The 17009-nt window shown below is 41.9% G+C and overlaps 1 protein-coding gene across 4 annotated transcripts in view; it reads left to right on the top strand.

Moving 5' to 3' along the window:
- Positions 1–17009, top strand: part of LOC111577037 (plexin-A1-like) — a 203099-nt gene that overhangs the window by 92518 nt on the left and 93572 nt on the right. For all 4 annotated transcript variants that reach the window (XM_055010656.1, XM_055010654.1, XM_055010655.1 and 1 more), the window contains exon 5: positions 14758–14858. In XM_055010656.1, coding sequence (XP_054866631.1) covers positions 14758–14858 — 101 coding nt within the window. The remainder of the gene's footprint in view (positions 1–14757; positions 14859–17009) is intronic.

The raw sequence follows: 17009 nt of genomic DNA, 5'->3' as shown, positions 1-17009 counted from the left end.
CGTCTCATTTCTCTTTGTACAGCTGTGATCTGGAAGCCACATTTCTAAAATACTCACGTTACTTCTATATAAACATCAATCGCCTCCTTATCCAGCATGCTTCAATGCAGCGGTTACCTAAAGTAACACATAGGTACACAAACTCATACACACCTTACTGTATTGCATGTTTGATCAGTCAGTTCCTCCACAGGAGTCTAGTATTAACTGTCCAGAGCAGACTTTACCTTCATTACTATTAGAGATACACATCTTCACCTCCTTCCCACTGTACAATTGCAACACAACTCATCCCCACTGGATTTAATTACACAGCTGCATACATATATACACATCAGCTGCACACATTACCACCATGACAGTTGGCTAATAATCAAGGCATGACACACACAGACATACAGGGAGTGTTACAGGTCACATGTGGTGTGTGTGTGTTTGTGTGTGTGTGTGTACATGTGGTCATTACCAGCCCCACCGCTGGTGAAGTCTGTGTCTACTTTGATGGTGAGATGCAGGGAGGAATGGGAGGGAGAAAGGGGAAGGTGGGGGAGGTGAGGTGGCGGAGGAGAGTGCGTCGCATCTTTGTCGCTCCCCAGGCCCAGCTGCTCCCCTCGTTTTTCTGTCTCATTAGTGTGGTGAGTGAAGGAAGAAGAGGTGGAGAGAGAGGGGAGAAAGCGGAGTGGGACTGTACATGATGCGAATATGTCTGTATTTATTAGATCTAAATCGGGCTGTCAGATTTAAAAGGGTGAGATATGTGTCTGAGGTCTGCTTGGTGAAAGGTGTTTGAGGTGTTGATTCAGTAGCCTGCTAAACCAAAGCCTGGCTGTAAAAAGCGTTGTTCTTTGTTTAATATTGCCAGCCAGTGTGTATTGCGATACACACTTTGTACTGCAGGTGAGCTACTGTCATGGTTAACACTTGGTTGGTTGTTTTTTCAATTGTAGCACTACCAAAACTAAATCAGTGCATGATTGGTTATTGGCCTCTAAACACAGGCAGAACTTTAGCTTTTATCTAAAATCAGAAAAGTAAATATCAGGAAGTATCTGATCAGAAGAAAAGAAACTAAAAATTGTATCAAACATTACGTTCGTTTATGATACATTTGGTTATACTTGAGAAATGTCAGGGTACAATCTCCTTTCCTACTGCTTAAACAAAAAGTTTATCAGTGCTGCACACCTGTGTTCTCAGGGTGTGTCTTACTCTAAATCTAATTCACTACATATGTACACTCAGACCACAATCTAATACTAAAATGACAAAGATAAACTGGCAATAATATGATAGGCAAAAAAGTTAGATTAACAACTAATTTGCCTCAGCTATAATTAGAGTAGATTTTACTTTTGCATTTCTCTTTAAATATTAGCAGTGTGCTTCAGTTCCTTATTTTGCATTCTGAATCAAAAATACCACAGAAAATCATATCATCTGCTAGACAGTTGTAAAGTTCCTTGAATTTTTCAGATAAATGAAGCTTGCTGTGAATTGTCTGCATTAGTTCCAAGATGTGTCATCCTTTGATTCAAGATTTTTCATGATTTGTACAGGCGCTTGCTCCTGTAAATAAACCAGCGCATGGCTTTGGTAATTTTATGGAATAAGGGTGTCATTTACAAGTAGCATTACCTGCTGCTGGTGCTCCTCTTGTTAACTTCGGCACACACCTCACCTTATTAAGTTCGAAATGCCACCAGCAGATTTTATTGTTCGATGTACGTTTGCAGGGAGGTACACAGGCGCCTGACATTTCTTTCAATGTGGGATTAATGTGGATCACTTCAAGCAGGTATGTGATTGGGGAAAGCAGCAAGCTAGCAGGAGAAGGGCTGGTCACGCACCAATACACACTCACACTAGAAGCACAAAGCACACATCTTGGCAGCTGGAGCAGCTAAGGGAATGAGAGACACGCACACATACACATAATGTTACTTATAGACACGAGTGCAAGACAAGAACGTACGCTTTGGCTTGCACACGCTTCATGCACACTCATGCAGCCATTTAAACTCAAGGACATTCTGTTTCCATCCACCCAACGTGCCCTTTTCCTCAGAGCTCCCCCCACATTCACACTCGTTCTCCCTCACACACACATACACATGGCTTCATCTCTGTGTGTTTGATCCCCATTAATGGTTAGCAGGCTCGGGTTAAGCAGAGCAGGGGGCTACGGTTGCCAGACCTCCTGGCTAAACCCCCTTTCGAGCACTAATGACTAGAGGGGGCAATTCCCTTCTCTCACCCTCCATCCTACCCTCATCTTTATCCTCTGCCCTCCATCTATCCCGCCATGCCGCCCCCAACCCCATCCCTACTTTTTTTTTTTAAATCCTCACTTCGGCTGCTACACACACACACACACACAGACACACACAGACACACACACACACACACACACACACACACACACACACACACACACACACACACACACACACACACACACACACACACACACACACACACACACACACGCATCCATGTTTCCATCTAAGCCCAAATTGAGTCCTCCCCTCTCAAATGCCTTCTACTGATCCCATTCCCATATTTTTAATGATCTCCCACTATCGCTGCTGTGCCCCCCCACCACCCTACACGTACACACACACACGCACACACACACATGCACACAGACACACACACACACACACACACACACACATGATTTCTTTCTTTAAAGAGGCAGAGGTGGAAAATTGTGGATCTGAGTGAAAGATGGATAGATGAAAGGAAGTGGGAGGAATAGAGTGGTGGTGGCTTTGAGCTGTATGGTATAATGATGATGATACGGTTAATGTGTACATACTCACATTAACACACTGCTAAGTTTGCATGAGGAATGCTGCCATGTTTCCCATTTTCCCTTGAAGCAGATCCACACAGCCCTGCCTTCATCCTGTGAGTAGATGTGTGTATGTAGCTGGTTGCCTGTGGGGGTTCCTCAGACAAGCCAAGCACATTAAGGTGTCACTGGACATATCCACTGATGCATAGCCCACGACATGTTTCCCCCACCCCTTCTACCCTCACACACGCACACACACACTGACACACAAATGGAGGCCCAGGCGGTGAGTCAGAGTTAGGGGCGAGGCCCGGTGATTTATGACTCGCTCTGTTCCAGCTATATTCATCACTGTCATTATTATCAATGGAGGATATGACAGCAGGAGAGAACGGCCTGCTGTGTGTGTGTGTTTGATGAGACAGTGTGTTATTACAGGAAATTTAGATCAGTTGCTTTTTTACTGCAGTCACCGTTGTATGGGGTTGTGTCCGTTTCTGCGTGCATGCTGTTTATCACATTTGGCTTCGTGTTTGAGAGAACTGGTAAAGGTCTGCACACCATCGATAGGGATCCATTTATTCACTTCCCTGCTGTGCACACACACATTACTACACATTTTGTTAGTAGCAGAAGTGGGAAAATACTTTCCTCCAGATTACAAACTTTGCTGAGTGCTCCTAGTTAGCTAAAGTTGCTTTTTCTTCTCCCAAAAATGTGAAAAGCTTCACGAAGAAGAATGTCACTCTTTGACTTCACTCTAACTTTTGAAGTATCTCTGTGCAAAGCTGCCACTGTGGGAAATCATCTTGTGGTGTCTTGGCTCAGTCAAGACTTCCCATCATCAAATCATTTTCTCTTCTGTTTTACAGCCAAAAAGGTGGAGAGCTGTGGCTGCATTTGATGCCACAGCTGCTATTCTTGCCTTCTTTGTGCACATATTCAACCTTGGTGTCATACACACACGGTGGCAAACATTGTTACAGCTTTGATGGCAGCCATTGCATATGATAGTGGTATGGTGTGCGGTGCTGGCTAATTGCTGAAAGCATGCATATTCATCTCCCCCGTGTGGGAAAGGGGGGACTGTACTTGGAGTGAGAGTGAACATCCTGGAGAGAGACAAAAGAGGACTTAGAAGGTTTGATACAGGGGAAAGAAATGATGTATTATGTGTATGCATGAGTCAACCTTTGTTCAAGTGTCAAGGATGGTACTCTGAGTGTTAGAGTGTGTGTGTGTGTGTGTGTGCGTGTGTGTGTGTGTGTGTACGTGTGTGTGCATCTGTGTGTGTGAGAACACATAAAAGAACATATATCTCAATTGCATTTTGTACCAGATATAATTCAGATGCTTGCACATCGATTTGAGCACATCTGCATGCTTTTGTCAGACTACATTTGAACATTTAGAATTCATACATAATATTTAAAAACATGTTTCTGTGTGCGTGTGTATGTGTGTGGGCTTACACCATTGTCTGACTCTCCATTCAGCATGTGAAAGAGATTTTCTCCCTCCACATTTCACCAAGACTCTCATCCCTCCAAGGAATCTGTAGCCACGGACATGGATTTGCACATACACGCTCAAAGTTCTTGTGCTATTCACAAGCTGTTGGTTTGAGTTCCTGCAATAGCAAACAATGGTCTGCAGTGTGTTGTTGGCCCTCTGAACAAGGCCTCATCAAGTAATATCTTACCCATAGGGTTTTGCCAGACATCAATCCTCTGTGTGTACGTCTGTCGATCTGTTGGCATTCAAATATTACTGGTTCACTGCCAATCTCGTTAGCAAACACATTAGCACAGGCTGACATCAACATACATAATAAGCAGCTGGTTGTATCAATCAAGAGTGACATTTCAGTGAACTACGTACAGCTAATCAGTCAGTTCTAAGTAGCTCTAAGATTAATTTTCCTCAATTTATCAAACTCTGGCTGAAGAACTTCGGAAGTTAACAAGCGCATCATGTGGTGTTTAAACATCACCCATTGTTGGCTGACACTTTGTTTTATCATTCAGAGGGTATGTGCATAAGGCAGCGAATGAATAGATCAGAAGAGAGAGAGCTTTTTTTTCTCCAGTGTTTTACTTCTTTTTTCTTCTTCTTTGTTTTGTTTACGAACCAAACCTTTTAGGCACCCAACCTTTTCATTTACATTTATGAGCACAACTACAGTTTTCCTCTCTTCCACTCCCGACTTGACAGTGCGAAGCTTGAATGAGTACCTAGTGTCCTACACCAGCACACACACACTGCAGCCACTCAACTCTGCCACTTGCACACTCACACACAGACTCTTTAAGCAAGGAGGTGGTCATTGTTATGTAAATGTTAATAGACCTGGTGCAGTGAGGCGAAGACAGGAGTACAGTGACTGAGGCGGGGGGGCTGGGACTGGTGGGGTGCAGCCATGTAGGAATATGGCTCTCAATTACAAGAGTTCAAACCATTACTGCACCTTCCTCAGCACAGGACTGAGCACTCACTGTGTATGATTAACGATACACACATGTATGTAGATGTCTACATTTATAGATCTTGTGTCCTCTTGGTTGGTGTGTTGCCACTATCATTTTGTTACATGCACGTAATATTTGTGTAAATAATGGTCCGCTGTATTCCAGGACAGGCTTGGATGTAATAGTATGTGGTGATAGCAGTTCTTCTGGATGTACAGAATACCAACACTCTGGATTTCAATACAGCCACCGCACACCTCAGGATAAATCACCTCATGTTATCATCATGCCTGTTTGTATAAAAGAGAATTCCATTAAAATATGAGGAACGTTTTTGTAATCAACAAAACCAATCAAATACACATTCATTTATTAAAACTTAGCATTTCAAATGTCTGGAATGAATAAGCTGTGGGGTTTTGAAAACTGCCAAAATTTTAGCAAATATGACCTCAATAAAGTACAAAGTAGGAACTAATGGTGTTGGGATTTCTTTTGCAACATATTGCAATAAGAGTAAGAATTTAATGAGAATCGTATATTCTTTATTATAACAATTCTTTTCTCCTGGAAAAACCTAAAATAATGATGACATGACTTTAAGTGCAGTCTGTACCAAACAAGCACGTTCCCTTGTGTCTGGAGAATATGATTTGTAGGCCAGGGCATCTCTGTAACTACACAATGCTTCATTTATATTGGTACGTTGTGATACACTTTAGCTTCATCACAAAATTGCAGCTCCAATGATTTGGATATTGAATCTATCCATGGTCAGTTTTGATAATTTTTAAATTAAACCCTTGTCAAGTCACAGAGAGCAAGACTTTTCTTCTATCAATGAAGTCCCCACGATGCATTTGACAAAAATATAACCTGTTAAAGTATGAATTCTCTTTGCCCTTGCTTTGTCTTCTACCTCTCTAGCAATTAAGAGTCTCTTCTAGAGCAGAGCAGTGAGTAAACAGTGATGGAAGTTACTTAATCGAGAAAATAATCATCAGATTAAATGACAACCAAATAATTGTTAACTGCAGCTTTATTCCTGTCTTTTCTGTGACATAAACACGGAAGAAAAGCTGTGAGAAATTATTCTTAAACTTTCAGACATGAGAGGAGATGACCAGGATGCCATCCATTACACTGGGAGGGACGGTTTCAGTGTCTCAAACCTCACTTATCTCTTCCTATTTTACTCTTAATTGTGTTTGTGCTCTCTTTCCTGTTATGTCATTCTCTCTTGCTGTTTTTCACATATTTTAAATGTGTGAGCTCAGTTGAGTGTGTGTGATGCTATCGGTCCTAATGGAAGTCTAGCTGCCACGGGATAGCTCTGTCTTTCGCTCATCTCTCTCTGTTTAACTCTGCCGTCTTTTCCCAAAGGATGGTGTGATAGAGCAGACTGAGAGGGTTAGAAAAGAGGGTGAGATGGATAGGGAGGTTAATGGTTTCTCTCTCCCCCCTTCTCTCCTTCCTCCCCTTCTCAATCGCGATCAATCGGCCGTACAGTCGGTCCTCCTGTTGCTTGACAGTGATTGGGGCGGAAGGATGTGGCTGTGACTGATTGTCATGGAATGAGGCCAATCAAAAGCTGGCATGGCCCGCGGAGCTGCACCAAGTGGCACACTGTACTCAGTCTCGTGCCTTAACCAGAAGCCACACTGGGTAAAACAATGAAGTGTCGCTCACGCATGACAGCACAGGGAATTGTTTTGAATTTGAGTCAAATCTCTTTTCAGATTCATGCACAGCAGGGCTCATCAGAGCGGGTTATGAAGTATCAAATGGGGAAAAGCTGAGTGGAAAAGTGGAATCGCACATTTTCCTCCAGTGCTCGTCGTGACAAATTTACTCAAGGAAAGAGCATGATACTGATAAATACAACGGCAAAGATATTTGTGAATTAGAACTAGGGCTGCAAGTCATTTTAAATTTTTTTTTAGTCTTTTTTTCATGTTTTAAGAAGTTTTTTGGATGCAAAATGTGGAAAAAAGTTCCCAGAATCCATTTTGAACACTAATTCGAAATTTCTAGATCTGTCCTGCTTAGCATGAACAGCACTACTCACCCTGTATATGTAGCGGTACAGTGTCTTCTTTAGCTTTCATCTCTTAGAGTTTCTCAAATATGAGAAGACGATCCTTATCTTTTCTCTAAGTTAAAGACTTAATTCTTCTGGAAAAACTTCATGAAATGTGGAGGCGTGGAACTTCAAAGAGGTATGCACTCCTTTACATTGATCTGATGGTAAATGAATAGGTTGGCTCACTTTACTGTAAAAGTCATGTTGACAGTCTTGCTCAGTCAAAGCTAATAATATTTCTGTATCACTTTCTACACAGCACAAATTTGAACTGCACCCAGTCATATTAACAGATAAGCACACACAAGTGAGCTTCTTTGAGTTGCATGAAGCTATTTCCACGTTTTAGTGCCGAGATTGGTCCAAAAACATCACACAGAGCACAAAAGACAGTTTGTTCTAAAATCGTAAAATACCTTAATCATTCACTTTGCTCTGCAGTTTCACATCTATTATGAACAAAAGTGTCCATAAAAATAAAATCTTACCGTGATGAAAATAGACTATGACATAAAAAACAAAATTTAATTTAGATTTTGACAAAACATTACCAGGACTTTTTTTTTTTTTAAATTTTACTGTTTCTAATGTAGTATGTAGATTATCACCACAAATGGGCAGAATTTTCAGTGTTTAGGAAATCATAAAAGAACTAGGATGTTAGTTATTTGGACAGTTTGATGAACTTGTTATTAGTTCAAATTTAGTCTTTGGTTTATTATTGTATTATTATGCATTAGACATCATTTGATGTACTGTCCAATCTCACGTTTATGATAAATGCCATGTACATACTGTGGCCCTCTCCATCAGCAGTGAGGAACATAAACGTGACATAAAAGTGACCTATGCCTGAATGACAGATTGCCGTCATTGTCCCAGATTGATGAAACCAGCAATATCGCATATCCCATGTCTGAACTGGGCTCAAAAATCAGGATCTTTTTCTATGCTGCAAAGCACCCTTTCAATTTTCTGTCTTATTGATTAGTTAACTAAATGTCAAGTATCTGTTTCTCACATGAATCATAGTTGTATGTAATGCAGTGTATATAGAAATATAGAAATGTGAGCTGATATATTGATCACATCTTCAAAGACTGTCCACTTCTCCTTGGACTTGCTTTTGGCACAGCTTCGTTAGCACGCATAGTAAATTGTGTCAACCATTTCTCTTTATTTAGCAGATTAGTTTTTGTGATATTAAAAACAGCTCCTGTTACACTTTTTGAATGCCAGCATACGCATGACAAAGCCAATCAGACAGATTTTGTTTATTCTCTCATAAGTTCACTGCCAGCTCTCCACGAACACTATCCATCAGTGCACCTACCAAACACGACTTCCACACAGTAACTCCAGTGAGAGCAAATAAAGAAAAGCAGCATTTGTCCTCTTTTCTCTTCTCCTGCTCTCCTCTGCTTCTCTGTCTGTATATATGGTGGTGGGTCGCTTGGCAGTGCTAATGGAAATGCCAGCTGTGTGGCTCCTCACTCCTCACCAAGTCCATTTACTAAAGTGACAGAGTCATTTACCAGGCAGACGGCCTCTCCCATCCTCACTTAATTAGAAGACCCCTAGGCCTGTCTACCTTAGCCGGTCACATTTACCTCTTTCTCTCTCTTTTTCTCTGTCTGCAGTCTCTTTGTTCCAATTCTTTGTTTTCTGCAGTTTTTTAATCTTTGTCTCATCCTTTGTCTCTGTCTCAGTTTTCCTCTTTGCTCTCTCGTTCCACTTGGTTCTTATGTCTCCCCCCTTTTTCTTTCTCATATGAGGGACAGAGTATAATGAACATATGGTTACACAAAGACTGAGAGTGTATTGACCTATTGTTTGAGATTAGTTTCTTTTGGACGACTTAATGAGAATGTCCATGTGATGAGGGTGGTGATGAAGAGCGATGAGTTTCCCACATCTTTTTATTTTTCAAAGTTTTGTTTGTCTTTCTTCTCTAACTCACTGTTTTGTTTGTGTCGCGACTTCTCACTGTTGATTTACTGTTGCACTTTTCTCAAAACAAACCCTGTTAAAGTTATCCACTTTGTCGCCTGTTTTGCTGAGAAAAAAGTATTTTTTTTAAAGCAAAGCTGATTGAAAAAAAAAACAGTCATTATTAGATAATCAAGCATAAGGAGATGACTGTTTGACTTTTGGCGCCTTTTTCATAACTGTGGCTTTAGTTTCAAGCATTTTTCAAAGGTTTTTATTTGAAGGTGCTTCTATATTAGAATGAAGGTGGTTACACACACACACATAAAGAAAGCACTCCTACAGCTCTTGTATAATCTTGTGCTGGACACCCTGTGTGATAATGTACTCTATATATGTTGCCTCGTAGCGGTTTCCTTGGAGATTGGGAATTTGAGTTGTCATCTCTATTGGCCTTGAACTCGCAATATGCGCACACACAAATGACAAATAAATAAGTTGTTTGATCTGTCTCTTGTTTTCCCTGGGATGGAGTTTAGATGAGAAGATCAAAACAGCATTTCAAAAGAGAGAAAACAATGGAGCAGATGAAAAATTGAGCCCAGTGAAGGAGAAAGAGGATAAGACGATAAATTAAAGAGGCGAAATGGAGAAGGAGCTGATCAGGAGGGAGAAACAGCAAGCAAAACTCAAGGATAGAGAGATAAAGATAGTGAGGAAGGTAGGAAAAGCAGCATTCACAAAAATTACTGTAGGGAGTGAGTTTTCAAAGAGAAAACTGGAGATTAGAACTATCACAGTAGGAACAATTTTCTTCTCCTGTGACGCATGAAAGCATAATTTCAGATGAATACAACAAAAGAAGCAGAAACAGCTGATCCATCGTGATTTAAATGTTTGCTAGATCAGAACTTATCCCAAGAAAACATTAGCTCTTTTTTTGAAAAAGTCAACCTCAAGTGAGCAAAGCTTTTGTTTTTGTGAAATTGGGCATTTTTTAAAAAGAAATTTGATTCCATTGCCTTTTTCTAATATAGTACTTCCAAATGCATTATAGGAATATGTCTAATAACGTCTGGATTTTAACAGCAATTTAGTTTTTATGCATCATTCAGCAAATTGAACGTACTTCCAGATGGATTCTAAATTGGACACAATGGTACAATTGCTGTTGCTCACTTTTCGTCTCTCCCACTAAATAATCCTTTGCCCATCATCGCTCTTTTTAGCCATCTTTTAACATCTCTCCTTCCTTGTCAGTGCCAGACTCTGCCAGTCTTGTTTGCTTCCCTGCTTATCTTCAATCAGTCAACACATCAAGCCCGGCCGAGCCCGCCATTGATCTCGTAAGCCCCTTACAATCCAGTCAATGCACACATGCTAACCTAGCCTTTGATATGACCTCCCCACACCTCCTGTGCACATGCTCGCTGTTCTCAACAGGTATTCCAACAGTGAATAAACTGGCTGACTTACATGGATACTCTGGTGAGAGCCATGTTTTTTGTGTAGCTAGTGGAAGGCGGCACTTCCATTTCAAAAGAACCGTTGCCGGCATGATAGACTGATGCCAACATCAATTAAAGTCCCTGCAAAGTAATGACAGCAGCAATACGTTTTGTAGCTACAGTTTAACAAACAGTTGTATCTGCCCTTATTTCTGTTTCTCTGTAATCCTGGGACATTTAGTGGCTATGTGGCTAAATATTGATTTTTTTTCTTGCACATGGCTGTTCACTGCCAACAAAGATTAAACCGGGACAAGTTGCAAGATGATTGATGGTTATTGAAATAATGCAGCCATGGTTAATCCTCATCCTAGTTTCTGCTCCCAAGCCTCTGGATGACGGTTAAACAAAAAAAAAAAAAAGACCTGCAAGTAAAATGTTGTGCATTTAATTTTCAGTTTAAATTAGGCTCATTCTCCCAATTTCTTTTTGTCTCAACCACAGCTAGTTAAGATTACAGAGTACAGTTTGGATGAAAAGAGAGAAGCAATGAGAGCCACGCGTTTATGAGATTTCTGAGAATTACTGTCTGACAGCTGAACATTACATCTTTTTTCAAGTATACAGGTTTTCTAAGCGTTTTTATGGAGAGCTGACTGTGTGTGTTCTTTTCTTATGTCCTACAATTTGACCTTTAGGAGCTTCTCAGTAAAATCTAATTCCTCGACTACAGGTCCCTGAGCTACAGGATTAGAGCCTTTTGAGGTTAAGTGTTAAACAGAGGTTCAGTGGTAGTTGTTTAGGGAGGCATGGGCATTAATAATTTATGATGCAGAGTCTCAAGCAGATTTCCAAAAATAACTGGAAATAAGCAGTGATTACTTCCACGTGGTCCCCAGACAGTTTAACCCAGAGAAGAGGCTCTCTTCTGGTAGGCACCCCCTCTTCTTCTCCTCTGCTATAGACTCTCCCTGTGTTTGAATGTTTTAAAAAAAGAAGCCACAACAAGGCCAATCCTTTTATGTCTTTAGATTTTACAACCAATGAAAAGCTGCGCTGAAAGCTTTACAGTTCCTCTGGGTTTTGGGGGTGACCGTCGCAAAGCCTGTTAGCTGGACGTTTAAAGGCAGGTGATAGCGCTCTGTAAAAACAGATTGGAGGAGAAAGGTGGAAAGTTTATAGCAAAAAGGAGATGTCATGGCATTGCGATACGGTCGGGGTACAGGGTTGACAACAGAGGAAGCCGGAGCGAGGAAGGAGAATTGAGTTACAGCAGTGGATGGTATTGTAAATAAGGAGATGGCAAGAGAGAGGAGATGCCGGCCTTGGTTTATAAGGTCATTTAAAGGAGTAATGTGGCGCACTGTCTGGAATTGGCTTTCATTAAAAGAGCCATCGAGAGAGACAGGAAGAGGGAGACAGGGAAGAAATGTGTGTGTGTGTGTGTGTGTGTGTGGGTAGGCAGTGTTTCTAACACACCAGCAAACACACATTTTCTAGATCTACATGCACAGGTACAGTGTCAGCCCCTGTAAAGCATTTTATGTCACCACTGGGGAAAACAGCCATGATAGGTGCCTAAGACATCACCAGCTTTGCAGCACTACCGCTCACTAGAGCCCATGAGGTCCCCAGCACCACTAGTACACGAACAATTGTGAACAATAGGCCATATCTATCATTACACAGGGCAGTGATAAGGTTATGCTAGCTCACCAAGGACCCATAGTTAGTATGATTTATGTGGACCATTGTCCTTAATCACAGTCATAATGATTTATGGTGAAGCGAGGGGGAATTGGTTGGCATCAGTGATATGAGGAACATACCATTCTTCCCCATCTCCATTCTCTCTCCCCTTTTTTTTGTTAAATCATAATAAATATATGAAAGACATCCTGCGAGGTGTCAAATCACATATCGTCAACTCCAGCTGCTTTTCTCTCATCCATCTAGCCATCATCCCTTCATTCATTCACACTCCTTTTCTCCCTCATTTTTTTATTATCAAAAGCACCCCAATCCCTTGTTCCATCCTTCTTTCAGCTCTCCTTTCAGATGAAAACTAGACTCATACGGTGTGACAGTGACACATAGCAGGCGTCTGCCACCATATCCCATCTACTCAGCACAATGTCCTCGCCAATTCGCCCCACGAGTGTCTTCCATTACACGTCGCTTTTCCTCGATTCATCCATCCAGCCTGCATTTCCAGTAGATGACCACCTCCTTCTTTCCCCCTCCAGTCCCCACCATTGCTCGTTTGTATCATTTCATCCGTCTTACTCACTGGGCAGAAAGCCAGCTAGAAAGCTACTGTACTGAGGTCTGTATTGACTTTAGATTGGAGGAGTAACTGCATGTTTCTGTCTGTTGAATGAATGAATGAATGAATGAGATGCTTAGGGAAGGATGGTGATTGTGGGCAGAGCTACAAGCCCAAGGAACATGGAAGTAAAGAGTAAATATATACTCACTAGAAGAAGAGAGTGGAGGAAGAAGGAGGTGTGGTTGCACACAATGTTAAGTTTTTTGTTTGGCTGTCCCCTGTGTGATCCTTCAAAAAGCCCCAAAGTCAGTCTTCTACAAGGCATTTAAGAGCATAAATGCATTTCATCTTGTCACATGTATCTGTTGTCTGTGTTGCACTTAAAGCTCGCAAAAGAAACCAGGGCCAAGTTTAATATTTCATGGCTGCATTCCTTCATCCACCTGGTTTCCGTCCTCCAGCCAACCACCTTTATATCTAACGTCAGACTTCTGCTGTTTCTTTTCCATATGTTGTCTTTTCTCTTATCATTGCATACATCACTCTGTCTACCCCCTCCTATCCCTGCCTCATAGAAAAAAAAGACACAACTGTAGTGGTTGCATACCACTCAAATGAAGTTCTCATGGTAAAATCAGTGTGTGTTTCCAGGCTGTAATAGTGTTACCCAGGGGTAGGATGGTTAAATGCTGTTACTTACTGATCAGCTGGCTCCCTTTCAGCTGCATGATTTAAAACTTGCCTGCAGTGGCAACTTGATACACACTCTCACACACACACATCATGAAACGGGGATCAAGCAGCTTGTCAACTTGGGGCCCGTCGGTGAAGAAAAGTTGAATGTGGCGCTGACACCCGCAACACATGTGCACGCACAAACACACATGCTTACTTTGTTGCACATTTGCATCTGCGCATATGCTAACAATCTGTCTGTCACGTTTAAACACGCTCAATCTCTTGTGAATATCTTGAAATACACACAGACACACTTTCCGACCCATTGGGGCCATGTTGTGAACCATCTGTCATCACCTTTAACTGGAGTGAAGGGCTAAACTTGGACATGTCGTTTCATGGGCAACATCTGTAGCCTATCATCAAGCTTGTACATCCAGTGTGGCTATGGGTGACACACAGACACACACACACACACACACCAAGTCATGTCACATTGGTCTTGCTGCATAAATTCTGTATAGACACTTGAAATCCCTTTTTCATACATGTATGCGCGCACACACACACACACACACACACACACACACACACACACACACACACACACACACACACACACACACACACACACACACACACACACACACACATGCTGGTGGTCTGTCCTTCTGCTCCTCTGCCTCTCGCTGCTTTTTGAGGTCACCTGTCAATCACAGCACTGTTGCCGCGGTCACCTGTCAGGTGTCCCAGCATGCATTGCGAGACCTCTGCTGTGCATGCTTGGCTGGAGGCTGTCACACACTGCTGGACCCGGAATCACTCACCAGAACACACACATGCCCACAGACACACACAAACACACACTTCTCACTGACTTGCTCAGTTCCATCCCTCTCGGGAACACACACACACTCTGGCTGTTTCCTGAGTACATGTTTTAAATTGAATGAGTCTGATAAGCTGTCAAATTCTCATCGCCATGCAGCCGAATGTACCGTTCATTGTGCAATTTTGATTACAAAGACCCTAATTTTCCCTTCATCACCCCCCTGCTTTCTCTGTCTGTCTGACTCTCTGTCTAGGTGGTGAGAGTTCCAGTGGAGAGCTGCGAGCAATACACCACTTGTGGGGAGTGTTTAGGCTCCAGAGACCCTCATTGTGGATGGTGTGTTCTCCACAATGTGTAAGTGCTGCACACACTCATGCACACACTGACACACTCCACCCTGGCACCCATCAGCCAGTTGCACTGTATAGTAGATAATTGTAAAAGAAGTGTTTAGGTGTTTAAGATCAGCAGATCATGTTGGAGTGGAAGCACCGACCTGAATAGTTACACATTATGCTCATGAGGCTTTTGACAAGCCAGAGACACTGACGCTTGTCAATACTGTGATGTCCAAAAGCGCCATTTATTGAAATAGAGTTAATCTGAACGAAAAAGAACTACCTGTATGTTTAACAGCTTGTTATAGTTTTATTGAAAGACCTGTTAGTTGCTTATGTAATTACCATTTATAGAAGAAACCTAAGGGTTACAACTACTACATACATGCTGTGTAAGTCTGCCAACTCGTTTTACCTGTTAATAGAACATAAATGAGAACAGCTCGGCGGTCTGCATAATTGCTACTTGGTGGTATTTAGCTTGTGTTGGTGAGTGTGAACATGATTTAGTACACGAGTACTTTCTGATGCATTTAGGCAACAGATTTTAGAATTAGTCACTTTCAGTGTTGGTGTTTAGTTTCTGGATTAGACCTTGTTTAGAGTTAGATATGTAACAGTGTGCGTGGAGATTTGTAGTTTAGAAAACCAAGCTTATCGCTGACGACTGCGGCGATACAGTATAATACTATTTTTCTGTAATCTCTCTAATTCTCTCCCTTTGACTGGAGGGTTTGTGTGTGTACACAGGAGAGTGTGAGAATAGTTACATGTTACTGAAAGGTGACAGGATGTTAAACCACATTTGGAAAGCCTGAAGCGTTTGGCATAGTGCCATCTCTTAGTGCATTAATTAGACTTACAGTACATGCCACCAACCTGTCTTTCATCAAGGTGTACACACACATCACCTGTCTTTCTCCATTTCAACAAACACACGCCTCATCTTTAAAGTGACGCGCACAATCAGGATGGATTTGCACTGATGATATATCTTCATTTAGGCTCCTGTTTACCCTGCATCTTAAATGCAGCTTGCTCATTTTCTACCTGATAGTGCCAAATCTGGCTAAGGCCCTTGCCGACATATTGGGCGTGTATTAATAGGCAAATTATTTATAAGCTTTGTCTCAGCTCGCTGGTACTTTTAGCCACATCCTATTAGGAGCCATGGTAGTTTCAATCAGCAGTGAAATTGAACGAGGAATACGCACAGACACATACATGCAGGTGTTTCTAGGCAAACAGACACACCTCATTCACACAAATACACAGTCACACACCAGAGGAGCAGCAGAAGGAAAAGAGGTTCATAATGAGAAAACGTGTACATACCTTTGCACATTTCTGCTAATGCCTTACAGTGTGTGTGTGTGTGTGTGTGTGTGTGTGTGTGTGTGTGTGTGTGTGTGTGTGTGTGTGTGTGTGTGTGTGTGTGTGTGTGTGTGTGTGCGTGTGCGTCAGGGAGTCTCAGGGGAGCGGTTGGCGACAGCTTTTTCTTCCTGAGTGTGAGTGAAGGCTAACTAAATGAGGGAATGAGGGAGCTGCTGTACAGAGAAGGCAGTTAGCATTTTTTTCCGCCTCCCTCTTATTGTTAAGGCCTTGCAGAGCGCCGCATCAGCACTTTCTTCTCACCACTGGGACCAGTTGTTGTTAGCACGAAGGTGAAGTGTTAGCTAATGCATTATGAATAGCTAATAGTAAAACCGCTACCGTACAGGCCTTTATGCTGATTTTTAGCACGATCAGTTGGCTTGTAATAAGTGGAGGGAAATTGCTGACCCCATTGATATGCAGCTGGTAGGAATTACATCATTTTTACCGTTGAGGGAAACTTTAACGATTGCCCGTATATCTCCTGAGAAGTTTGAATTGTGCAGGCCTGTAAACTGAAAAGATGAGGGAGACTGGATGCTCATGTTGCTTAGTAGTTCCTGCACAAATGTCAGTACCAATAAGGTAATGATGTAAAGGCCCACAGTAATGGCTGGGAGAAGCTATTAGCCTATTTGTCTTTTATTATTGCTCCCATTTCTGTGTGACGGCGATGGCTGTGTGTGTTTATCATCTTAATATGATTGCCATATTAGCTTAACAGTTGCTCATATCCTCTCTCTCTTCTCTCCTCCTCTCACCTTGTCTCACTCATCCGCTCACACCTCTTCTC

Source organism: Amphiprion ocellaris, chromosome 5 (assembly GCF_022539595.1).
Source record: "Amphiprion ocellaris isolate individual 3 ecotype Okinawa chromosome 5, ASM2253959v1, whole genome shotgun sequence".
NCBI lineage: Eukaryota > Metazoa > Chordata > Actinopteri > Pomacentridae > Amphiprion > Amphiprion ocellaris.
This window is presented reverse-complemented; position numbering and strand designations above follow the sequence as displayed.